General features: G+C 37.4%; 1 protein-coding gene across 1 annotated transcript in view; it reads right to left on the reverse strand.

Annotated features, from left to right (window-relative positions):
• CHL1 (cell adhesion molecule L1 like) overlaps positions 1-27,322 on the reverse strand; it is a 93,526-nt gene that overhangs the window by 11,310 nt on the left and 54,894 nt on the right. Inside the window, exons 12-22 of the mRNA XM_007427096.4 lie at positions 27,076-27,227; positions 24,899-25,064; positions 22,425-22,549; positions 17,555-17,656; positions 17,131-17,328; positions 15,176-15,246; positions 12,869-13,088; positions 10,969-11,084; positions 10,433-10,637; positions 9,144-9,266; positions 7,563-7,742 (exon numbers count right to left, since the gene is read on the reverse strand). Coding sequence (XP_007427158.1) covers positions 7,563-7,742; positions 9,144-9,266; positions 10,433-10,637; positions 10,969-11,084; positions 12,869-13,088; positions 15,176-15,246; positions 17,131-17,328; positions 17,555-17,656; positions 22,425-22,549; positions 24,899-25,064; positions 27,076-27,227 — 1,658 coding nt within the window. The remainder of the gene's footprint in view (positions 1-7,562; positions 7,743-9,143; positions 9,267-10,432; positions 10,638-10,968; positions 11,085-12,868; positions 13,089-15,175; positions 15,247-17,130; positions 17,329-17,554; positions 17,657-22,424; positions 22,550-24,898; positions 25,065-27,075; positions 27,228-27,322) is intronic.

Genomic DNA, 27,322 nt, shown 5'->3' on the forward strand with positions numbered 1-27,322 from the left:
ATTCCATGAAGCTGAAACTACATTTTCTAATCAAACCACAAATTAAGCAGCAGGCCATTACAAGTTATTTTTTCCCTAAATGCGCAAAGAAGTACACTTAACAGAAATGTTTTCTGAAAGGTAACAAGGGGAAAATATATTATGTCAATTTCTGTCATTTCAAATAATCCAAACTATTAAAAGCTGTCAGATATACAGAATTACAAACTGAAAGTAACAGGAGGCTCCAGCCAATTTTATATCCACTTTGTCAGGAACATTGCGGCTGCTGAAGTAACTGGAAATTAAGCATGTTCCATCAATTGCTTTAGACATCAAGTTTCAACAGGCATTCCTAATAATCATGTTTCTGTGATAACAATCTTTACGGATGTTCAAAGCATTTTGACCTTGAAACATTTTGACTCTTTTGTGGGTTTCAAGACTGTTTTAAGGTCAAGCAAAATGTATTATTTTTTCAATCTCAGAACAGAAGCCATCTATTTAGAACATTGCTATTTCAACTGTCCTGAGCACTAAGATTGAGCAATTGTTGTCTTTTAATGATTGGGTTATTTTTTAACTTTTTCAGATGTTTTCTAGCTTAGCCATTATACCAGTATCAGTTATGACCCTACTGATATTGATGGGTTGATGTGGAGATGAAGGAAACTGGGTATAGCAGTGAGATGCAGGTAGTCCTCAACTTACAACAGCTATTGGGACTGGAATTTCTGTTGCTAAGCAATGTGGTCATAAAGTGTGACCACATTGGTTAGCAACAGCAATCCCTGCAGTGTGGGTTGCTGTTGTTAACCAAATCCCATGGTCATTAGATGAAGCAACTTCCTGCCAGCTTCCCACAACCAAAGTCATTGGAGAAGCCAGCAGGAAGTTGCAAGTCCCAGGTCTGCAGGCAGGTAAGTGGCTGCTGCTAGGTGGGGGAGGGAGGGGAGGGTGTGCAAGGGGGTGCATGAGGGGCACAGTGCAGGTTGGGGAGGGTCCATGAGAGAAGGCTGGGGAGGGTGCATGAGGGTGCAAGGGAGGGTGAGCAAGGGTGTGGCGCAGGTCAGGAAGGGTGCACAGGGGTGCAAACGGGTCTTGAGGGAGGTGCAGGAAGGGTCAGGGAGAGTGTGAGGATGATTGAGTGGCCATTGACTTTCTGGGGAGCCACTGACTTTCTGGGAAAACCAGCAGGGAAGGCTGCAAATGGCAAACATGTGATCGTGGAGTGCTGTAACCAGTCTAAGTGCGAACTGGTTGCCAAGCACCTAGATTGTGATTCCACGAGCATGGGGGTGCTGAGATGGTTGGGACTCCAAGGACCAGTCGTAACCACCATTTGTTTAGCACTGTTGTAACTTCAAACAGTTGCTGAACGAATGGTTGTAGGTCAAGGACTACCTGTAGAAGATATTTCACACCTGCATAGCTGCCAATTATTGCTATTTCTTAAAAAAAAAACAAAAAAAACTTTGCTACAGATATGCAAATCTAAAAACTGTTAACCTAATGTATGAAAATCTAAAGTCTATTAGCATGATGTTGCAAGCTATTATCTTTGGTATACATACATTATCTGCATGCTCTTATAATTGGTTTACAAAAAGTATTTTGGTTAGGGATGGATTGCTGAGCTTTAGTGAGGCATTTACATCCTGTACATTTTTATTTTTTGTCCTGCTGATGTTGAATTTTCATGGAGCAAATATTGTGATGCCTTGGCCTTGTCTGTTGGCCTCTGGGATCTGTTTGTGTGTGTGTATGCTGCTCTGTGCATACTCATGATTCTTGTTGTTCTAATCTTAATGTTGATGCAGTTACACTCCAGCAAATCTTTTTCGCACCCAACAGCCACCCATATGTACAAGCAAAAACATCAGCAAAGGATAACACAAGCTGAAAAAATATCAGACATGATTGTTGTTGTTGTTGTTTAAGTGGGTAGGGTAGCAGTCTCTACAGAAAATCAGATACAAGGATGATTTTTTTTTTAATGAAAAATATTTTGAATATGATTGTTTTGTTCTGACTTTGAAACAAAATACACTTTCCATTTTGTACATATCCCCAGTCATTATTACTTTGTAATAATCAAGGGCTGGGGGTGGGGGTGTTCAGTGCTTATACAATTCTTCATAAATATATTCAAGAATGTACAGTATAAAAAGAATCCCATACAGGTAACTAGAAGTGGAGAAGTACTGTAAGAAGAAATGTGTTGTTAACGCAAAGAACAAGATGACACAACTAGTTCATGTACAAAAGCTAAGAAGAATAAATCTCTTCCATCACTCAAGGGCTACAGCAGGCTTCATTCATGTCAAAAATTACATATCAGATGTGTGCTGGGCCAGGATTCAATTAGTGGAAATTCAGATATTTTAAGGGATGAAATTGATTCCTTAAGTCTTGCAGAGTTTTAAAGCATCCAATTACCACCTAACCCTGCAAAGAATTCCAAAATAATGTAAAAAGAGACCAACACTTCTTGTCTATACATTCTAGGTTAAGAGTGGGAGGCTTCCGGGCCAGGAAAAGGGATACTGGCAAGATGCACGTGGCATCTGGGCTACTTCTTTTGCATATTCTGGGATAACCAAAAGAGATCTAAAGGCAATAAAGTATTTTAGGAGCTATAGGATAAGAATCTCTGTATTTGAGTACTTCCCTCACTCAATCTGTCCTGTAGGATTTAAACTTTGCCATTCATCTTTTGGTTTATAGTCAAGATCCAAGGAGTAAATTTCTGTTTGTCTGAGGTTTCTACACTGCAGTGTCTATTCTCCGTGGCATACTTTATGAGTCAACTTCTGTTCACACAGTGGAACTTCATCTTGTTTTTCTTCACCCCAGTCTCCCAAAACTGGTTTGGAAAGTTCCTTATCATAGCAACACTATGGACACAGGGTCTGACTGCCAGTTGTAGCAGTGAACATCATATGAGTATGATGTTTGTAGAAGGTCGTATCTAAAAATGTCCCTCTGCCAGCATTACTCCTCCTCCCATCGTGTCCTCCAACTTTGGAAGTACTAGTTCCTGAATTGGAGGAGGACCCCTACCCCCATTAAATACACATACAGTACATACATACATACATACACACATATATTTTGGAGTGTCAGTGAATTGTTTGGTTTGAAATGTCTACAAAAAAGCTGCAACGGTTTGACCTTTCCCAGCCTCACTCTTACTGAAACCCTAATAAAGTCAGACAAAAAGAAAAGGATATCATAAGGCTGTTTAAAGACTTAATAAAATAGAAACGAGTCTGCTGTACAACAGGTATCCAATTAATATTAACTGCTGGATAAGGAGATTTTGATACAGGCTTTTGGTTTTTATAAAAATTTCATATTAATATTCAGACATATTTCCCTCTGTAAGATCTATGCAAAGATTTAGTTAATGTATAAATCCATTGAAGATAGCCTGGGAGCTATATTTGGTGCCTGAAGAAGATAAATAGTATGTGTATGTATGCATTGTAGTATGCAACAGTAGTTTGAAAAGAAAGAAAAATGAAGAACTTTAAACAGTAAAAGGAAATACATACAGTAACAAAATATTTATAGGAAATATATTAAAGGTCACTAAGTTACAGCTATTAGTTTAAGAAAACCAAAAACAGATAGGTTAATTTTTGTTTTTAATATCCAGAAGGTGAGAACTAATAATAAAATCAACAGGGCACCAGCTTCCCTCATTTTTCTTTTATATCAAGGGGCCCATATAAACATTAAATGCTGATCTGCAATTTCAGATTTCTCTTGAGTTTGGAGACTTACAAAAATGAATGATACTTTGGAGACAATAGGATAAACTTAACCCAATAATGAACAATGTTACTATTTTCCCAAGTTATGTCTGTTAAGATTCATATTTATCACAAAATGTTCATCACAAATGGAAAGTTAATACAGACTTTTATGATATTTTCTAGGGCTATGAGTAAGGGGAAAAATATTCACCTCAAAATATAACTTCATTGCATTTGATGGAGAAGCACCTAAGCTTGGAAACCCATACTTGGACTTAGTTTAGAGATCCAATCTTGCCTGTTTCTGAGACTTTTTTCCCACTGTTCATAATGGAAGACATAAAAGTCTTTTCTGAATTGCCAGTTTTCAGATGATGTACATCTTTAATATTTGTTTAAGGAGATCATATATATTCTTGGAGATTTTGTGGAAAACTTGAACATGACATACGGTACAGAGATTCCCCTAGTAAAGCCCTATTAAATTTTAGAAGGAAACCTGTAGGTGGTAAGGTGCTATTCATTTGAACCTAGATGAGGCCCTTGATGGGCACTGACAAAACTCTATCTAAAACCTTGTGTGCTTATAAAGACACACTGCCTAGTCTCTCTACACTTTTGAGGAGAAGGTGAATTAGGGACCTTTCTCATTTTGATTTCAGCACCAATGTGTTCAGTTTATTACTTTCTGTATACATAATGGAGACAGTGTCCTTGGAGGAGGACCTGTCAGGCCTTGTGTCATGCTTTCCACTTACAGAGAATCTGCAGAATGTGTAGGAGATTAAAAAATAACTCACATTTAGTTCTAGCATAATTCTTGCCTTCTAAAGTAACTCTAATAGTCCAGAAGTGTAAAAGATAACAATGATTCAGGGGATTCAGCAGAACCCAGATTCTTTTCTCCTCAAATTGCTAAGACAGTTTCAGACTTGAATTGCCAGCCAAGACTCTATGAGGCTGAAATAAGGTAGCCAAAGCTGGACTGTAGCATAGGGTGGTTAGCTGAAAGAAAAAAGTTCTTACATGCTCTGTATACGTGCTACATTTTTTGTTTGTTTGTTTTTTGTTTTGTTTTGTTTTGGTTTTTTGTTTTGTTTATTTGTTTCTGTGTTGAAAGGTCATAGAATCTTAGACTGTTCCATAGTGGTCATCTAATCTAGTGGCCTGCTCAGTGGATGATCTGCTAAAGCATTTTGGAGAGTTAGCTATCCAGACTCTTTCTTAAGACATCCAGTGAAGGGGAATATACCACTTCACAAGGCAACCTATGCCTCCAATTGATAGCTCTTATTTTTTTAGGAATCTTTTTCTAATATCTAGCCTGAACTTACTTCCCTATAGTTTTAACCTACTGGTCCTGGTCCTGCCCACTGGGCAAGAGAGATGTCCACTCTCTCCTCTATATGACAATCCCTATCTATCTATCTATCTATCTATCTATCTATCTATCTATCTATCTATCTATCTATCTATCTATCTATCTATCTCACAGCAGTGACTCTGGGTGGTGTACAAAGATTAAAACTACCATAACAATATAAACCGATCATGACAGTTAAACAGTAACCCTCAAAACAAAAAGCCACATCACCAACAGAGCTTACCAACTGCCTGGCCTGAATGACTGACCCAAATATCTGAAGACAGCTATCATACTTTCCCCTGAACTTCTCTTTTGCAGGCTAAACATATTCAGTACCTTTAACCATCTTGACTTGGTTTTCAGTCCCTTCATTCTCTTGGTAGCCCTACTCTGAACTTGTTCTGGTTTTTCAATAGCCTCTTTAAGCTGTGGTGCCAAGAACTGGACACACTATTTCAGGTGAGGCCTGATCAAGTCAAAGTAGACTGAGACAATTACAGTTGCAATTTGGACTGTATGCGGCTGTTAGAGCACCTTAAAATAGCATTTGCCTTACCAGCAGCTGCATCACGCTGTTGCCACAATGTTGGATTATCATACTATCATTCCCACAAGTCAATCTACCCAGTACAGAATATGGCATGCCTATCTAGTCTATAGAACAAACAAATCATAGTTCAATCAAATCAGCTAAACCAAAAAGCAACCACTGTTATTATGTGCTGATTTTGCTTGAAAGATTCAACTAAATCTTCCACAAAGAAAAAGAAATATAGTGTTTTTCAACAGAACTTCAAAGGCATGATTTCTTCTTTAAAGCAGCATGGGCGGGTCTCCCACAGTCCCAGTTTCTGCTTTAAATGAAATGTACTACTTTCTAATTAGATAACCCATTAAGTACAAGAAAATGTTTGACTTTTCCTTGTCAACACTGTTATTACATGTTATTCACACTGATGAGCTTGGGCATTTTCTACTTAGCCCATTCCCTCTGGCAAATTGGTGTGCCAATCTCACTTAATTTTACCAATTAATATCTAGTTGGTTCGTCAGATATAAGGATGGAGTTGTAAGCTATCCAAGTCACTCATCTGATCATATTTTAGCTGAATGATGGATGAAATTGTACTAATGGGGCTTTGATTGGAAATTAAATGGTTCATCTAGTGACCCCCTGAATGTTACAGTTGAAAGAGCTGCAATTAAAAATGGGCGTCAGATTTAAGCACATGCGTATCAAAAGCAGTGCTCTGTTGTGGCAAATATTGTCAAATTGAATATGATTATATTTTTGATGACTATAACAATAGATTTACGTGGTATCTTTTACCCCTGTAGAACCAAGACTCTTTGACTCAGTATGATTGCATGAAGTTACACAGATTTGCTTAAGGAAGTGATCTGGACTGAGGAGATGACTTAATCTACTTTGCTGAATCAAAACTCCTGAATCAAAGGAGATTTTCCACACTACTGGATTTTCTTTTCTGCTGTCTATGGTTGGGAGAAAACAAGAGGCATGAAAATATGTATTCTTTCATGCTACTGGTTCCCTCAACTGGTCATTACCTGGCGAGTACTTGGGAGAATTGAGTGCCACCAAAGGAGCCTGTCTGCACCACTGACCTTTCTCAGCTGGGTGAGTGGTCTGTGGAGGATTCCCTGCACCCTGTCCTGGAAGTGACCAACTGAAAGATTCCTTTATGAGTGCTGAGGAACCTTTGAGCAAGCCAACTCCAGTATGTACAGTGGGACTTCCTGCAGTTTGTACTGGAGCCACCCATCCTGGGCAATTCTTGGTATGCAATTTTCTGCAGTTTCTACCAGAACTTTCCAACCTTGGAAGCTCCATGGCCAACGCTTCAAGAGAAAGCTCTTTCAGACTTCTCCTGCAGCATTTGCTGAAGAAGGCTTTTCAGCCTTCTCCTATAACATGTGATCTGTGGAGGAAAGATGAGAGTAGCTCTGAAACAGGAGGCAGTGAAGCAATATGGGTGCTTACTTGGACCTTAGGTGTTAGGGGTCCCCAGTTATAGTGAAGCAACATGATGCTTCTCTTGGATCTTATGTAAGTGACAAGATCATTATTGCATGAAGGATCTTTGAGGAGTGTTTCACTTGTCACTTTGTTGAAACGAAACACTGTTTTGAAGCTTTGCATGGTATTGAACTGCTTATCTTCTTAACAAGTTTGCAAGTAAAAAATAAATCCATGTCCTCACCGAATTATCACAGGAAGCTATTTTGCAAATATTCAGAGAAAAGAAAAAGACAAAGTAGTTGATGAGGAATATTTTTAGTAGATAATGATATGCAACCTTCTGAAGCCTTAAGTATCAGCATTCTAAGGATAAGCACTACTCCTTTTCCTTCCGATTAATTTTCCTTTAATTCAAATATCCAAATGTTAAGATTAAGATTGAATTGGTAGAAATGCAGCCCTGCTTTTAACTTACTATCTTGATTTATTGTTATTCCTTCCTCTGTAATAGGCTTCCCACATCCTTCTACTGTACAAGCCCTTGCATAGAATTTATACTTTGTGCTGAGGCTTAGATTGGACAGTCTGAAGCTTAATGATGATGAATTGGAAATACTGATTTCATGCAAAGGCCCAATGTTATCAGTTTCATTAACTGAAAAACAAAAGAAGAAGCGGATACTATTTAGTCAGACATCAACATTAGAAATCAATTCATTTGTTAAAAATGTACCTCATATACCAACTCTATGCTTCACCTATGTACAACATAAAACACTTTCACTGCTGTTAAATATATATATAAGCGTGGTAAAAAAACAAAAAACAAAAAAAAAACCTCTCACCCCTATGGCTGGTCTGTGTCTTCCTCAATCTCAGGTCCTCTACCAGAGGCCTGGGAGATTGAGGGTTCTGTGCAGTGTCTTAGCTTAAACTTGGGAGGGTCTAGCCCATACGCTGTGCAGATATTCCTGAACACAATGCCAGCTACTTGGTTGTGCCGTTCAGTGTATGCTGTTCCTGCCTGCATCTTACACCCTGCCACTATGTGTTGGATTGTCTCTGAGGCCTCTCTGCACAGTCTGCACCTTGGGCCCTGTCTAGTATGGTAAACCCCTGCTTCTATGGATCTGGTGCTTAGTGCCTGTTCTTGTGCTGCTATGGTCAGTGCCTCAGTGCTGTCTTTTAGTCTGGCCCTTTCCAGCCACTGATAGGATTTCCCAATGTCAGCCACCTCAGCTATCTGCCGATGGTACATCCCGTGGAGGGGCTTGTCTTTCCATGGCACTTCCTCTGTTTGAACGTCCTCCCATCATCAGAGCTCTCTGTCCAGAAGAGTGCAGTGCTGGGAACAGCTAAGATACTGTGCAGAACCCTGATATAGGACCCAAAATTGAGGAAGACACATACCACCCATGTGAGAGGGGATTTTTTTAAATCATTATTTCAAAAATATAGAAAAAGAATTATAAAAATGTTGGGGATTTTTCACCTTATGAAAAGTTTCTGTTTAAAGAAAATGTATACTTAACTCCATATTCTAATCATTCTTCCCCCAAGTCACACTATTCCTTCTCTACCAGCTTGCATATCTATCTTCCTTTGCTAGTAGTCAAACTGTGGATTGGGAAGAAAACTCTTTGTGACTAGTGAAATTCACTCTATAAAGTTGGTGCATGGTTGCAGTAAGATAATTTTGCCAAGCTAAATCAAGCTAAAATGTATATTGTCAAGTCATCACTTCATATATTCAGCCAGCTGATCCTTAAAGACAAAAAATTAAACAAACAAAAAAAACAACAACAAAAAAACCCCAATGTTTGATTTATAGCAGAAAAGTTAGGAGCCCTTAATGACTCTGTGTGAGTCTGTCCAATTAGAATTGAATCATAGGTTCTGTATCATTAAAAAAAAAAAAAAACTGGGAAAGGGCTGTCCTGTCTAAAATGTAAGAGAGGAAACTCTTTCCATCATATTTTGACATCAGCTAAGAGTGATCTGCTTTAAGGAAACACTCTTAAACCCTAAACCCAAAGTAGACTTTTCATTTACTTACTCATCTGGTACTGCAACATGTATCCAGTGATAAAGCCATTTGGTTTCTTCGGTGGCCCCCATGACAATGTTACTGAGTCTTTATCAAAGTTTAGTATCTTTAGAAAGTGTGGTTTTTCTGGGACTGTAAAATACATATGTAAAGATTGATCATTAATACACTTTTATTCATTTATTCATATAAAATATGTCCAGTTGGGCATATGGCAAGTATATCACATTTATCTAAACATTGTTGCTGTTGTGAGCTGCCCAGAGTTGTATTTTAAGATGGGCAGCCATACAAATCTCTTAAATAAAATAATAAATGAAAATGAAGCAAGTAAATAGTAGTCACTCAGCTCATCTCTACATGTTATTGAAAATGCAGACAACTCTCCAACATATACTTTAATAGGTAAGTTCTGTAAACCAATTCTGTAAAATGCACATGACTTTTTTCTGGTTTCTAAGATTCAGTTTGGACTAGTTTGAAACATTTTAATATTCCATCCTCTGTTTGAGAGCCAACTAAGTATTCGGCTTTTGAAAGATAACTCCTATGTTATCAGAGGATTTCATTCACCAAATTACAGAATGAGTTTTACAGAATCATTTTTCTTAGAAGTGGAGAAACCATGAGAGATTTGTACTTCCTCTTTCCTCAGTTCCTCTCTTGTATGAAATGAAGCTAGACATTCTTTCTACCCCCTTCTGCCATCACTCAGCATGGCTATATGGGCTCTTGAATCTGCGCCTGAGAAGGCATGTGTTACATTTAAGATATTAGAGAAACTATGTGAAAGTAGGGCATATGCTGTAGGTAGTACCTCACTGCTTCTAACAGTGAATGTCTGACTCCAATACAGCTTTTGTAATTCATAGATCTTATCTAATTTGCGACTGATATGTGTCCATTATGTTGTTAGAAAATTTCAAGGAAGAATAATAAACAATGCACTTATATCAAGCACAATAACAACTCTAGTAGGTCTACTGGATATATGCAGGGATTAAGTTGATACCCAGCTAGGTAACATCTCCAGTTACCGAGTCAGGTAACAAAACATTTTCAAGAATACAACCAAGCTCAGAGAACCCCAAGGACTCCACAGTTCAACCCTGAGCTATGCATATTCTCTTCCATTAAGTGGATAATCGTTCCTGATAATAATCAGATATTAATTCGATATCTCTGATTGTGGAAATATCCAGACATGCAGTACAACCAAGTCAGTTGCAAAGAGAAAAATGCAGTTACAAAGGTTGGCTACTCTTTCCTTTCTATTCCCCCCTTTCCTCCTACTTTACCTCCCTCTGGGGTTTGGAATTCATACGCAATACTTTCAGGTCCATTTCCTTTGGAATTAAAAGCCAAGACAGTTAAGTGGTATACACTAAAAGGCTCTAGACCAGGAATCATTCCATCATTTCGGTCTGCTTTAAACGTCAAGGAGCGTTTCTCTGGGTGATGGGTTTTTTCATCCAGACGGTTTCGGATTTTCCACCAGTTGACCTGTAGAGGGATGTTTGTTTGAATTTTTGAAGCAGGAAGCAGATGTGACTCTTTGACTGCATTCACATCACTAAATCACCAACACATGCACATGTGCATGCACGCATACGAGCACAGACACACACACACACACACACACACACACATACACCCTAGCCAAAGGTTAAAATTAAATAAATAGGCTTGCATATTATGGAAATGCAGCCTCTAGTTCTTTTGCTGATCTGGTTAAACTGATGTTCAAACACAAACATTTTACAAAAGCTTATTGATAATCCAAGGGTCAAGGTAAAGAAAACAGCTAGGGGGAAGAGTGGAGAACAATATCCACCTTATATCCTCTAAGGTGCCCACGAACCCGATCTTTTGGAATTGTAGACCAGATGACTTTCACCAGAGTACTGTTGATGACATGCACAATTACATTTGAAGGAGCTGCTTCTGGAACTGAAAACAGGAAGATGACATTTATTTGATATACACTATATTCAGCATACAGTAGTAGGTTTTTACTTTGTGCTTACATGAATTATAAGTTTAATATAATGTTCAACCATCTCCAATCTCAGAGGATCTCTTTTAGAAGTGAATGAGGGTTAATGGACTAGAATTTCAAACAGTACTCCAGGCAATTCTGTGATGACAGATATGCCATTTTCCCCGCATTTCATTAGTTCATTAATAAATGGAGGAGGAACTCCTCTGGGTTTAGATTTAGGCCTGTGGCATCCACCTGATAAACTGGATTTAAAATGATGGGCTGGTATGATGAAAAGCCACACATATGATCATATGTCTATAATATTTAGAAGTTAGGGTGTCCAGTCTAAGACTTAATCTATGCCCTCTGTTAGAGCTACAGGGCTAGGCACATTAAGCTGGGATTTATACCAACTGAACTTAGTGGGACATACCTTGGAACAAATCTAAACAGAATTTGGATTTATGAACTACAAGAACCACCTGAAAAAAAAAATGTTCATGCCTGGAGTTCAGCTTCAAGCCAACCAACTCTGCCTCTCCTACAATGTCCCATTCGCTTTCCCCCATCTGTCACTAATCAGAGGCCCTGTATGTTTCTTTTTCCTAACTATTGTCCATACTCTTGCAAATACTGAAGTCATTAATATTGTGGCTTTATATGTTTTCCCTTTGGTCAGAATATGTTGAAATGTTGAAAGCTTTTCTTTCAGGGCATTGGATGTTTATTAGTTTAACTCCCTTGTGGCCATCTTCTTTTTCTCAAGATGGAAGAAAAAGAAGACAGGCATCTTTTCTTTCCCAGAAATCCTTGGTAGTTAAGCTATGTTATAACATCTAATGCTATTTCACTGAGTCATCGTACGGCACTCTATGAGATATGATAATATCTTCAGGTTCTTTGTCTGCCATTCCCCCACCTCTTGCAGAAGTGGGGATTTGTCTATGTGTGTGTGTTTAAGGAAAGGAGAAGGAAATGGTAGAAACTGTTGCCTGTAATTGTGGTAATAGTTTTACAAGAGGCTAAACAGGTTCATGGACAATCAGGATACTAATATTGATGGATATTCACTACCTGTCAGGCCCAGCCTAAGAACAACAATGAAACAGTACAGTCCAGTCCAGTCCCTTTATTTGCTTACACCTACAGACAGAATCTCACCAAACTAAAGCTATACTACAGCAACTAGTGGATATCCCCTGTGAGATTCTAGGGGGTGGCTATCCTGACTCTCTTTATGTTCTCACGCTCCCCCTGTGGACTATGCTGCCTCTTGCCTCCTCCCCCCCTCCTGGAATGCCCATAATTCCTGATAGCCTTGATCTCCCACACTACCTCTTGAATTATGGGCAATGTGTGTTAAGTAATGATTGCTAGAAACAATAGTTGAAGGGCTTTCAGCTTCCAGACCAGGCTTGTGAGTTCTCAAATGCATTTAGCTGGTCACTGTATGACACAGACTGCTGCACTAGATAGGACTGTGTCCTGATCCATCAGGTCTCTTGTAATGTTTTATGTTATGTCGGCCAGTTCTGATGATAAACTCATAAAAAAGGACAGGATTTCAAACAACTCCCCAAGGTTACTACTATTGTCCCCTGCTTGGCAGAACACTAATCCTTTGAAAAGGTAGCATAGCAGAATATTTGTCCACAATATGATTTTCACCAGTTAGTTCACCTTTTAGCACTGAGTTTGAAAAAGAACATCTGTATAAGAGTATTTGTATATCTTTGCCCCCATTACTTACTGTCCTCACTTGAGTATCCGGTTATTGTGTTAGGTTCAGGGCCAGATCCATACTTATTCACTGCCTGGACTTTGATATCATAAGGTACAAAAGTAGGTGTGTTCTGCAATACTAGGAAATGTTTTTGCACTGTTTCTTCCTCCCATTCAGTAGTATCCTGCTGTTTCCAGTTCACTTTGTATTCCAGACCAGGTCCATTATGATCCATGGGCTTTAATGGCTACAAATGAAGTCAAAATGAATCAGATGTTGCAATCATCATCATCAACAACAACATCAATTTCAAGGGAAATGCTGAAAAAAAAAAGTACACTTCTTCAAGGAAGAAATCTTAGCCTATATCACAAAAATGAATGTAAGTTAGAATCTGCAGGGGACTTAATTGTGTCAAAATGGGTAGGTAGGAAGGTGAATGAAATCCCAACTTTTTAAATGTGTATTGCACTTATTGCACATATGCAAAAAGGACCAGGGTTTAAATCCCCTGGTTGTACCCAGCATTTTGATATTATTCAGACACCCATGGACACCCCTAAATCTAAGTCTTGAACAACTGATAAAGTTATTTTTTAAATCATTCATCTTTCTATATATCAAATAGTAAAATGTAATTAACTTACTCCCAACTTTCCTCCATTCTGCCAAAAGTGAGATTGGAAAAGGGATACTGTAACAGCACGAATGCCTGTTGTTCATTTAGCTAAATGGCAAAGTCCAATCATGATATTATTATTATTCAATATAGCCACCCACTCCAGTGGACTCTGGGTGGCTTATAAAATATTATACTAAATTAAAACACTTAAAAACATAAGCAAAACAAAATAAACAAGACATCCCAGACTAAAATAGCCATTAAAACAAAACACGCCAGCCAAATCCAGGACCAAATCCAGGTTTTAAGGGCTTTTTGGAACTTTGTATAAATAACCAGCGTCATTATTTCATTCAGGAAATTCAGGAAAACATGACAGCGCACTGAGAGAATAAATGCAAAATAGTTAACCTAGATTTACAAGTTATAGGCTAGAAGGTGTGTACATTGGTGGCCGGACATGTTAGTTCAGGAACCATAGTAATGATGCACACTAATATGTGTTATATGACTAAGGGCACAGCACAATATTATGAGTTTTCTTTCTAATTTTCATCCGGGAACTGTTGTATTTAATGAGGCATGCTCCTCTAAAATTATTATTGAAGGAAGAGAAAATCCAAAGCATCATACTTTCGATGGCTGATGTGGGTCTTCCAGGCTGTGTGGCCATGTTCTGGAAGTTTTGGTTCCTAACGTTTCACCAGCATCTGTGACCGGCATCTTCAGAGGACAGGAGCACAGGCAGGAGCAGTTCTCTCTGTGCCCAGGATGATGTGACCCTTGTGGGTATTTATAGAGATCAGCGAGGGTGCCTGTGGGGGGGGGAGGGGTTGTGGGTTAATGAGTGGCTGCTTGTTTTGGTGATTAGAGTATATGTATATCTTCCTGAGGGTTAGGCAGGAAATTCATAAACACCGGCACAGTTTCAATAAAAAAGAAGAAAGTCTAAAAATCAACAAAACCTGACTACCAATCCTGAAAAATACAGCCTGCAAAAGGTCAACAAACTCAGCTCAACCACCAGGACGCATGAACAATTCACACAATGAACATGCTAATCACCCTCAGCAGCCACTTGTTAACAACTCAACACAAAAAACCCTGCCTAACCGTCAGGAAGATACACACACACATTGATCACCAAAACAAGCAGCCACTCATTAACCCACAACCCCCCCCCTTGCAGGCACCCTCGCTGATCTCTATAAATACCCACAAAGGGTCACATCATCCTGAGCACAGAGAGAACTGCTCCTGTCTGTGCTCCTGTCCTCCGAAGATGCCAGTCACAGATGCTGGCAGAACGTTAGGAACCCAAACTTCCAGAACACAGCCACATAGCCCGGAAGACCCACATCAGCCATCATATTCCGGCTGTGAAAGCCTTCAACAATACACAGCATACTTTCCTTCAGACAAATATGAATTTTACTCCTTAGTGACCTCCAGTTAATTTCCAAGAGAAATTTAAAATTTAGAATTGTTGCCAAGAAAATAATAGGAAAAAAAAAAGCAAGGTAGAATTTTAGCATGAATTTTAAAAAGTGACAATTTCATCTTTTATGGTACCTACCATTGCTTTTTCAAAACATTTTCTTTAACCATAATTTGTATATTCAGTCAAGTGCTATGTATGTGTAACTAGGCTTATTCAAAAGTTGTGTGAGATATCATAATTGCATGCATAACCTTTTATATAAAGATGTTACCTCCCATGTCATGTTCATCTCATGTGGTTTGAAAGTTTCAATTCTGATGTTTTCTGGGTTCTTGTCTGGAGCTATATAAGAATAAAATGCAATGCAAGAATAATTCAATTTAGCAATCTTTATTCAATTTCCCCCATTAAAAATATATATTCAGGAGGAATATGCAAAATGAACATTAAAAAAAAATGAAAACAGACAAAAATCCTGCACAATGCCCAAATATATGTTCTTATTTTATTTATTGTGTTTATGTCCCATCACAATTGATTTGACAATTCCAACTAAAACTAATCTTGAAGATTTTCCTCCCTCCCCCAGTAAATATGTTTGTGGCAAGCAAACATAGCATGTTCAGAATTGGACAGGGTTAGGAAAAAAATAAATGTAATAACTATTGATTAAAAATAATTCCCTTTAAAATACAGATGAGAGAGAGAGAGAGAGATGGATGACAGATGATAGACAGACAGACAGACAGACAGATAGATTCATTCTTCAAGAAATCAGTTTGCAAATTGCAACTCCCAAGCCCTCAATATCAACATCTGTACTAATTTGTATTTTGAACTTTTTTTCTTAGAGTGTGTATTTCTACAAGTGATTTTTCCAACAACATGTTTGCTTGCTTACCTTCCCCTAATATACATTTTTGTACATCATTTATACTTGGAAATTATGTCACAAAATTCTGAAGAGTGCAGGGAAAAGGGAAAAAAACATGCAAAGGATATGGATTTAGTTATTTTTATTAAAATGATAGAATTAAAATGATAGTAATTTCACAAAGCAGCAGATGTTAACAGAATTATTCTAAAGAGATGTCCCAGTGGGACTGAGAAAACAGAAGGTATATCATTAATATAAGGCATGGAACTGGAAAGCTGGGAAAAATAAAAAACCAACATTAACAGTTGTCAGGGGAGTATAAATCGATAAGTCTTTCAAAACATCTGTCTTCAGCAACCAGATATTTCATGTTATACCAAGAAAAAATGGTTGTGAACAGAAATTTGTCCAAGAGTCATGATCTACTAAAACCTATTATTAATGTTCTTACAATTCATATTCAAAAATCATGCCTTATAAGTGAGACTGAATTAGAAATATATCACATTCTTGTAGGAAGTTTAATTTAATTGGGAATTCTATTCATAACACCCCAGGACCCCTTCAAAGCAAATCAGTTCATGGAAATGCATGTAGAACAGAAAGAAAAGAAGAGCAAATTCTTTTTCATTTCATTAGAACTCTTTGTTCTAATGTAGAAAACTACATTATCACGCTGAGATTAAAGTAAATTATGCCACAATCCTACTGGAAATGAGTTTCTGTATGGTTTGCTTCTTCAGATTCATAGCAGGATGAATGGTAGCAGCAATAAAGTCTACCTAGGATTTATCTTTTCCCAGAAAAGTCAAGTAGGAGACTCACTTACTTTCTAAATTGTATGTCTTTCTTTAACCTTTAAAAATTCTAACAAATTTACTGTGGAAGGATCTGTAACTTATAAAGTCTTTCCTACTGCTGGTATAGTCATGTGTTATATGAGATGTTCCTTATTACATGGATAATTCGGGAAGCACTGGTCTTCCATTGTACTTACTTGACTGCACCCTTTTCATACTCCTTTCCAACTCAATGATAACCTTTTCTGAGAGTGACAACCAGAACTGTAAAAAGTATTCAAACACACTCAAACCTACATTCGTAATTAACAGAACTCACAAGAGGGTAAAAAAGGCTAAAAAACAAACAAACAAATAAACAAACAAGCCAAAGAGGTTATAATCCTCTATCATGTGTATTTAGCTTACCCACCCATCCCCCCAAAAATCCAATTTTTAAATGCAAAGCAAACATACATTCTGATTATATATTAGCTGCATTGCATATCAGTACACCCTATTCCTTGTGTGCAACACCATTATGTACAAAAAGCAATTAACAATATATACCAGCTGGAGGTGTTTCATATCGTTCTGATGGTTCGCTGGGCTTACTTCTCCCAACTGCATTGACAGATATAACACGGAACTGGTAATTTACATAAGGGATCAGTGGTAAAACAACTGTAGTATCATTTCCTGGAAGCCTAATTAATTCCTGCCACTTTCTAGGCTCCCATCGGTTTTCTTCAAATTCCACAATAGATTCTAGAAAGGACAGGGAGAAAAGGCACAGTAAGCAAAGCATGTGAATTAAGGAAGCAAACACCCTTGGAACCAGGCTGATGGGAGCAGAAAAAGATGATTAACAACAAAGACCTTCAATAACAAATTAATTAAGCAGTGCTTTCAGTTAGGATATATGGTTTATTCAAGGCTAATCATTTACTGTCACTTTATAAAAGCTAGATGATGGCAGAAGAATCCTTCTTACCATTAATTGGGCTATTGTAAATACTTCCAGGATTCCAAGATAATCTAATATTTCTCGTCTGTTTTTCAGAGAGGAGGAGGTCTCCTGGTGGGTCAGGGACATCTAAAAAATGGGGAAGAAATGCAAGAAGAATGACTTTTAACTATGCAGTTTTGAGCTCGGCAAACCACAATAATATTTATCAACAAAATTCTGTGCAACTCAGAAGGTTGCATTAAAATGGAGAAACAATTCAAGGAATTAAAATCTGATGCAAACTGGAAGGAGTAAAGAAGTTAACTCCTGGTTTCACAGGCCCATAACTAGTTTATCCTTAAGAAATAGTATCCTCAGAGTTAGAGTTAGGGTATCTGCTGTTAGACTTGATAAAGACAGTGAAACAGAGGCTTCAAAGGTAGGAGGGATTATATTCACAAGGAAGAAATGAAAGTCAAGAGGTAAAAATCTAAAATACTTTTGTTGACTTATAATGGGGGATGAGTGGGGAGTGTTCCTGGAAGGAATGATCAAAGGATCCTGGGAGTATGCACCAAGATATATACTCCCAGCAGGGTCACCCAAGGTGTGAAGGTCATCCCAGTTGCCGAGATATAGCAACCTATATCAAGCAGCAGTGATACAGGAAGATGCTGGAAGCAGATGATCACTTTAGTGACAACAGCAAAGGCATCATTTCATATTGTGTGGGAGAAAGCAATGGTAAACCACACCTGTATTTTATTAAAAACAACATCACATGGATAAATGACTGATGATGTAGTGCTAGATGTTGGCTCCTCAGGTTGGATGACACTAAATATGCTTCTGAGGAAAAGCTGAGTAACTTTTGAAGTACTGTTGTTTTTTATGATGGCTTGATTAAAGCTTTTGAGATGTCTAGTTGCTGATGTTGACGTGTAAAAAAAGAAAATTCACAGTTACAAAGATAGAAGTTGTTAAGGATGAATATTAAAGGATATTGCCAAGACCAAGAAACAGAGAAAATCAAAGTGGATGTTGGAACAGATGGTGGAAATTGCCAAAAAAAGAAGAGAACCAAAACCAAGAAAGGAAGGAAAATAACAAAGTATTTTAAAGAGCTGTTAGAAAAGACAGAAGCAGTATTACAATACCTGTAAAGACATCAAAGGTGGAAACGAACATGGAAAAACAAGGAATATCTTACAAAAAATTCCAAACTCAGAAGTTTACAGCCTTGAATTGCTATGCTAAAGAACCCCAATCGACTGATAGTAATTGATTCAAAGAAGATCAAAGATGGAAGGAGTTTGATGGAATTCCATACAATAGAAATGTCAACATTCAAGATACCTTAAAAGATATTGCCCGCTTACAAGAACTCTAGTACAAGAAGATGAAGTTAGATGAGCACTCTTGTCATTATCAAATAGGAAGGCTACAGGAACTGGTGGAATATCTACCAAAATATGCCACACAACAGAAGAAGAATCTGTAAAAATTCTAACCAAAGCAAATCTGAAGGTGACACAGCGGCCATCAGATTGGAATAGGTCAATCTACATGCCAGTATCAAAGAAAGGAGATTTAACAGAGTATGAAAACTATTGCACTATATTCTAAATTTACATGCTAGTAAAATAATGTTTAAGATCATCCAATGCATATTCATTCATTCATTCATTCATTCATTCATTCATTCATTCATTCAGTTTATACAGCTGCCCATCTCAGACCAAATTACAGCCCTACATGTAAGAGGAAATGCCAGATATTCAAGCTGGTTTTAGAAAAGGCCAAGGAAGAAGAGTCTTTAATGCTGATGCACACTGGATAACTGAGAAAGCCAGAGAATACCAAAAAGAAGTCAGTATTGATTGATTGATTGATTGATTGATTATAGAATGTGCTTCATTGATTATAGAATGTGCTTTGATTCTGTTGACCACGTCAAGTTGTGGACTATCCAATCCCAGAACATCTCATTGTCCTCATGTGAAACCCACATGCAGAACAAGAAGCCACAGTCTGGACAGAACATGGCAAAACAGAATGATTCCACATTGGCAAAGGAGTAAAACAGGGCTGAATTATTTTCTCCTTATTTATTCAACCTATATGCAGAATATATATTCAGAGAAGCTGTATTGGAAGATGATGAGCATGGTTTTAAAACTGGAGGAAGAAAAAATCTTTTATTAGGATAATGACACTGGTAACTGCAAAGCAAATGATCTGCTACTTCTAGTAATGAAAGTCAAGAAGCATAGTGAAAAATTGGGACTCCCAACTAAACATATGGGAGATGAAACTAATGACAATAAACCTGACCAACCAGTCTTAGCATTGACAATGAAGACATTGAAGTGGTAGTTAGATTCTGATTTTTAAGATCAACAGTAAAGGAACCAGCAGTCAGGAAATATGCCAGGGACTAGCACTTGGTAGGGTAGCAATTAAGGCCCTGGAAAAGATAATTATACGCCATGACATGTCTACCCCTACAAAGATCAGAATTTGGATGCAAAGGTTTTGCTTCAGACACTCTACGAAAGTGAAAGTTGGACTTAAAAAGCAGGGCTGCCTAAAGACATAAGGGAATAAGAGACAAAGCTTGGTAACTTAAGACAACCACTACATCTCCCAGGTGTTGCCTTGCCAGGGGGGGCAGGGGTATTTGGGTTGTTTAAATATGTACTATATCTTTAAGATTGATCAGTCAGTCTGTTGTGCATGAGAGAGATGAACTGCTATCTCTCATTTAATGAAAGTCAACAAAGCTGATCTTGGTTGTTCATAACTAGAGGAGGGAAAATCACCCACTAGGTCCGTGTTTGCTGCTAGCTGAAGCCCTGGCACTAGGCTTGATTTAGAATAAACTCCAAGGGAGCTGAAGAAGTTCCTCTTAAGAATCTCAGAAGCTAGCTTCTCAAACCCAGAAAAACCTGTGGTTTAAAACAGTGGCTACATATCTTCTCAGAAGAAACCACACAAACCATCAGAATAAAAAGCACTAGACAGCCCATCTTCAATTTGGTATCCTTTAGTGGAAGAGCAACAAAAATCCCAGTGTTTGCAGGCAGCAGAACCACTGGTCAGACTGGCTGACTGTCTTCCTTCCTCTTTCAACAGTGGCCTGCATTTGTTTTTCAGAAGATAGTGCAACAGAAATCATGAAGCTGTTTCTGATATTATAGCCATGCCCACAGCTTTTTATGTTTCTAAAAGGGTAGAGAGAAGTAGGCTTACCCTCAGTGAGCAAGTCCTGAGATGTCTGCCTGAAGTTCTTTATCTTTACATCAAAGGAAATGTAATTGTATCTACCCTTGCAGTACTTTAAAGATTGACAGATATCGTAGAAACATGTGAATCTATCTGGAAAGCTGCAGATCTGAACCGTATAACAAAACAGCAACAAAAACAGTGCACAGTGGGAATCAGTTCTGAAAATTCAGCTCTGAGGATGTCAGACTATTTGGAGCACTGAGGAACCAAAGAATGAAATAATTTCAATAGACCTCCAGTGCTAAGGTGAGGGAACAACAGAGTTTCTGCTTTGATGCTGATTTCAGCCAAAATTAATTTCTATTCTAGTGGTAATTGGAATGTAATTCATTTTTTCTATGTATGACATATGATACTTCTTTCGGCTTCAATGGGGGGGGGGGGGAATCCCTGATACAATAGCTGGAAATGTTCCCCAACAAAGGTCAAATTTTATTCCTTGTCTCAACCACAGTGGGTTTCTTATTAAGCAACTGTCCTAGTAACTGGAAAGAAATGACGTAGAAATAGAGGGCAATTCTACATAAATACCTGATTATGATAGATAGTTAAAAATTGCCATGCAGGATCCTTTAAAAGACAGCAAGACATGGTTCTCTGCTAAGGGTAATACAGTTAGATATAGCATTTTCAGTCCTGTGATGAAATTGACAGCCAAATATGATTTTAATGCCATTGAAGAAAGGTCGGAGGAAAAGACTAACTTCACTGAGCTGCAAATGAATCAAAATTACATCATGCCCTTTCATCAATATGTCTAAAAATGTCTTCAAATTTAATAAAGAATGCTGCTTTAAAAGCTGGAAAAACCAGGATCTCCATTTCCAAGGTAAAATAATTTAAATATAGCAAGCTGATTAATAAAGCAAGCTGAGCCATTTTAATATTAAGTGCAGCTACTGCTAGAATGGAATTATAGCCAAGCAGCTTTGTTTAATATATTTAATTAAGCTATTATTTTTCTATCTTGCTTTCCCCTGGAGGTGACGTTTGAATTAGTGGCATACATTCCCTTTAACATAACCTATTTAATCAATTTATACACTGTTTATCTCCTGTCAAATATTTGCAAGGGGTGTTTGATTTGTTTCCACACTGCATTTGTAAATATTAATTATTATAATTATAATTCTTTGTAAAATCTTGATGCCTAATCACCTCCTTATAATCTCAATTCCATTACATCACACTTCTACTGTGAAGATAGAATTTGCTGAAGTTAAGCCAGTCTGGCTCTGGTGAATGCCTTGGACAGGACTGTATGTCCACGGCCTTGAATTACATGGCTAAAGAAATATAAGACATTTAGGAAGTGGTGAAAGAAAAGCAGTAATTCCAAAAATGAAAGTGTTCTGATATCTCTATTTATGTAATACATGTAACTATGATCCGGTTGACACCCTTATAACTTTTACATCCAATCAGAAAAGGAGGTTGGGAAAAATCTGAAGTTTAAGTGTGAATTTAGGGAATGTCACTATAATGAATCAAACTAATATTGTTTTTGGGCCTAGAATTGGGAATGAAATCCATTAGTTTGCAGAGCTGCACTAAGAATATGTTTTCCCAAAGGATTTAAACCAGCAATATTAATTAGTTTGTAAACACAAGAACAACATTCACTTACCCAAGACAATTATGCGGGAATCATCTATGGCACTATCAAGCAATGTAGTACCTTCACAAGTGTACACTCCCTCATCTTCTAAGCCCACATTTTGTATAACCAATGTATCCTTTTTAATCATTATTCTGTAAGGGAAAATACAAATTATACACCTAATGAAACAACTATATACCAGAACTACCTGTTTTGCTCTTTCTTGAAATATTCAGATATTCAAGTTTTTGCTTAAGCAGCAAGCTTTCAAGAATCAGTTCACCCAATCTGCAAGTTATATATACACCTGATGTACAAGCACGGGGGGCGGGGGGTTGGAAAGGAGGAGGAAAGATAAGGGAGATATTGCCATCGTTAATTAACAAGAGAATTTAAAAGCTCTCCAAACTGAAATCTGTCAACTAATAATAATATAGAGCTAATACTCCATTTATAGAAACTGAAAGTAATTAACATGGTTGTGAAAGGAGCCCACAGCCTGCTATACAACCAGATCCTTGATCCTGAAAGTAGCCCAGATCTTTTGGGGTCAGTTTAGCAGGTAGTTAACCCATTTTTCCAGGCCTCCCTTTATCTAGCATGGGGAAAAACTATCAAACTATTATAACTGTTTTTTCCCCCATCAAAGTCAGTCTAATGAAAGGAGAAATACATTTATTTGTACTGTGTTACTGTTATTAAATTGAAGAAAACTCTACATGCAGACAGGAATGCACTGGAACTCTTGTACTAGAAAAAAAAAAAAATGCAGACTGGATGTTTTACTCTCCATATAACTGTATTCAGTTTTCTGAATTATAATGTAAATGACTTCTGAATGTTGTAAATATCAACATCTTTAAAAATCAGCATGTTAGAAATACATGTCTATCCTGGAATGATCCTGTGGTGGCTTCACATATACAAGAAGTGTAAGCTCATACACAACTTGCACACAAATATATACATTTATTTATGGTGTACTATACGAAGCGATTATAAATTGGAGTAGAATCTGCTTTTTTAGCAGTTTTGATGGAGAACCTGCATAGATCTATTTTTATTTCAGGGAACATATCTGGCTGCCAATTGAGAATCTCTTCTTTAAAAACTTTAAATAATTTTATGTGTTTCAAACCTAATCTCTTTTTTTTTTTTTAATGGTGTGTCACACAATCTAATTAGCTAATCCAGACATGTAAACGTTCCAGTCACTCCCTATTTCCACGGTTATAAAGTGCAGCATTCCCCCACTAGAGGTCCTTCTAGGATCACAATGGAACTTCCTATTGTATGCCAGAACTTTAAGTTACTTTAATGTATTACCAAAAGGGAAGGCAATTTTACATAATTTAAAACCAACAAGATACACAGAGAGAAACTTAGCAATGTAGTACATTACTGGTATATTCCAGGCATTCCATTCTTATTGCTGTATCTAATCCTCATGCCAAAGAGAAAATACGTTATTTTTCTTAATAAAAACAATAGTGTTTCTCTATTTGTCCTTGAAATGTATGAAAACTCTTGTTGGTTTTAAAATATGTATTTTGTTTGTATAATGTTCTATAATATTTAAGGTATTATTTTATGTGTCTTTTATTAATTTTACACGAACAAAATATATCTATAAACTTCAGTATATATTTGATACATTCTAAAGAGACCAAGTGAATATCACCCTTCTGTTAGTGATATATCAGCAAATAACTCATAAACACTTCTGTTTTCAATTATTTATCTTTTTTAAAAAGGAAGGTGACTAGCTTTTGGGCACTGTCCAGAAGATACAATATTAATTAATTCAATAAAAAGGAATCATATTGCTTAGAATGTTTTATGCTTTATTTTACAAATTTGTTTTGATGCCTTAATTTTTCAACTTCTATTTTTCTTACTATTGGCCACCTGCAATCTGATCCCCTTAAAATGGATTTCATGACAACTCAGTCCAGAATGGAAATGATAATGCAGTTGCTTTGATCTGATTTCTGCTGGTCTGAAGATGAATGTGTTTATAACTGAAACGGGAGTTCTTCTTTTATATTTTCTCCTGCCAATTTGCCTGTAACCTATTAGGGGCTGAGATTGCACTGCTGGAACATTAAACTCAGTTGCCACTGTCTTCTTCTGGTGGACTTGACCACCTTTTATAGAAGAAGTATTTTAGCTTCTTTCCTGTGACCCACTTTGTGGTGTGTGAGGTGGTGTAGACTAGGAATGAGGCATTGCCTGGTAATAATGGCCATTGCCACATGTTGACGTGCAGAGTTTCTGGCCCTGTGGTCACTGTGTAATAGGAGTTTTTTCCTATTTCTGTTGTGCTCTACATTGTATTCCTTTGGGTAGGTTGGTCACAATTGGTCCTCATGCAGAAGCAACCCCAAAACTCAGCATGATAAAAGTCAGACTGTCATACAGAAAAAGACGTGGTTATTCCTGTGAAATGCAAATTGGTTACGCTAAAAGAAAAGAATAAAGACAAAGCTTTCTCTTGTTACCTCCCATCCTCAGTGTCATTCTTTTCCAGTTCCACTCCATCCTTTTTCCAAGAAATTTTAAACTGGTGCTTCAAATGTGAGTCACATTCAGAATGACATTTGAATAAAACTGAATGTGATTTCAAAATTTGTGGATTCTTGGGTATAATAGAAACTTTGGTAGCATCTAATAAATTGAGAAAAAAAATGCATGAAGAGTGTTGTCATTTGGTTGTAAAATAGCATTTCAATGGCAAAACGTGTTGCAGTTTTGTTTTTGTTTTGCTTTTTGCAAAATGAATTACAAGTTTTGTCTTATTTGTTCCTGTAAGAGTGGGGAAACTATTAATCCTATTCTTCATGTGAGAGAAATGTACATAACATTCTTAAAAATATCACTTGTGTTGTTGAATCTTCTTTGGCTTCTAATAGATATTTCACTCCAAAATGTATTTTGCTTTACCAAAATACAAATGGCGCAGGCAATAAAATGATAGAGCCATTTAACAAAATACTTTGAAATATTTATTGTTGAACTATATGTGGAGAACACTGTAAACATTCCAAAGTATTTTTGCCATACATTGACACTTCCAGATGATAAGGTATGCACAAAAGGGAACCATTATCATCATCACTGATGTGAGAAGAGCACAAATGATTTAAAAAATGGAAATTGGGGATAAGTATGTTATAAATAAATAAAAAGTTATCCCTCCATTCAACTTCAGCAAAACCATGTTCCCCTTCTACTTTTTACAATAGTAGCTAAGGGGCTTGTCAGAGTTATGGAATTCCTGGCCCTTTTAATCATTTGAGACTGTTGTGAAAAAGGCAGAAGCAATTCTTATTGCTCCCTTATGGTATAGCCAAGTAACTAATACATTTGCAAATAGTTTTTGCTGATTAGTTAAAAATGCTATTGGATACACAAAATAAGGCATAATTAAGGAAAATGCACAGCATTTTATTCTATTAGTATCAAGTCTGTCTTTTTGAATAGGAAATCCACATAATAATGCACACAGGTATGCACACTGAAATTGGAAATGATTTACAATTAGAGTCAGAGGTCCAATAAAGTATTGTCCTCTCTTACTAACAATATCATTTACTGAAAGGTAAAAGAAAGAACAATGGGATGTACCATCCTGGACCTGACAGTCAGTTCCGTGTAGTGGTTAAGGCACAAGATTAGAAACTGGAAGACCACGAGTTCCAGTCCTGTCTTATACATAAAGCCAGCTGGGTGACCTTGGGCCAGTCACTCTCTCTCAGCCCTAGGAAGAAGGGAATGGCAAACCATTTCGGAAATCTTGCCAAGAAAACTGCAGGGGCTTGTCCAGACAGTTGCCAGGAATCAACACTGACTCAAAGATTTAGATCAGACTTTGTTGATCAAAATTAAACATGAGCCAACAGTGTAATGCAGCTGCTAAAAAGGCAGATACTATCTTGGGAAACATGAATAGGAGCACAGAGTCCAGAGCACGTGACATAGTTGTTCACCCCATTTGTAATATTGAGTTCCATTCTGGACACCACAGATCAAAAAGGTCAATGACAAATTGAAAGGTGTTCAGAAGAGGGCTATCGAGATAAGGAAATCAAGCCCTATGTGGAAGAGTTAAAGCATTTAATATGTTTAGTCTACTGAAAAGACAACTGATACAATGTCAGTTTTCAACCAATATGAAATCTTGTTACATGGAAGGAGGAGACTTATTCTCTGTTGCCTCCGAGGGTAGGACCAAAGCAACTATGTTAAAATTATAAGGAAGGAGGTTCAGGCTAGAGTGCAGAAGAAACCTCCTGATTGTACAAGTGGTCAGCTGGTGGAACAGGCTGACACATGAAGTAGTGAGTTCTCCTTTGACAGACGTTTTCAAACAGAGGCTGGATGGGCATCTGCCAGAGATGCCCTAATGGATCCTGCACTGAGCTCTAAGGTACCTATGCAACTCTCTTTCTTTAAGTACATAACAGTGCTTTCTGATTTCGAATGAAGAATTATATGCAGCAATGGCATTAGTGAAGGAAACAGTCACATAGTTGTCTTTGTCCTCCAGGATACGATACCACTGTCTGAGCAGGTGAAAATATTCTTAAAATTAAACAGGATCTCTCTCTCCTAACACATTATGTGCAATAAAATTAACCAAATCTTTAACAATTATTCATGTTCATATTAGTATCACCTCTGATAGTGAGAGTAGCAGTGATTGCACGCTTCCCAGCAGAATTTTTCACCAAGCAAGTATAAAACCCAGCATCTTCCTTCCTTGTTTCTCTGATCTCCAGGGTCCCATTTTGATCCACCTCAAGAAGTTGCATGCTGTCATCTTTAGTCCTAGCAAGGAATTTGCAATCAGATGAATGCATTTATTATTTATTTATAAAGAGGACTTTTTTTCCCCCTTAACAGTAAGTCCTCTTAGAGGGGAA

The sequence above is a fragment of the Python bivittatus genome, unplaced genomic scaffold, assembly GCF_059951505.1.
Source record: "Python bivittatus isolate LINGU-HERP-01145 unplaced genomic scaffold, Pbiv_v1 ctg000080_np1212, whole genome shotgun sequence".
In the NCBI taxonomy this organism is placed as follows: Eukaryota; Metazoa; Chordata; class Lepidosauria; order Squamata; family Pythonidae; genus Python; species Python bivittatus.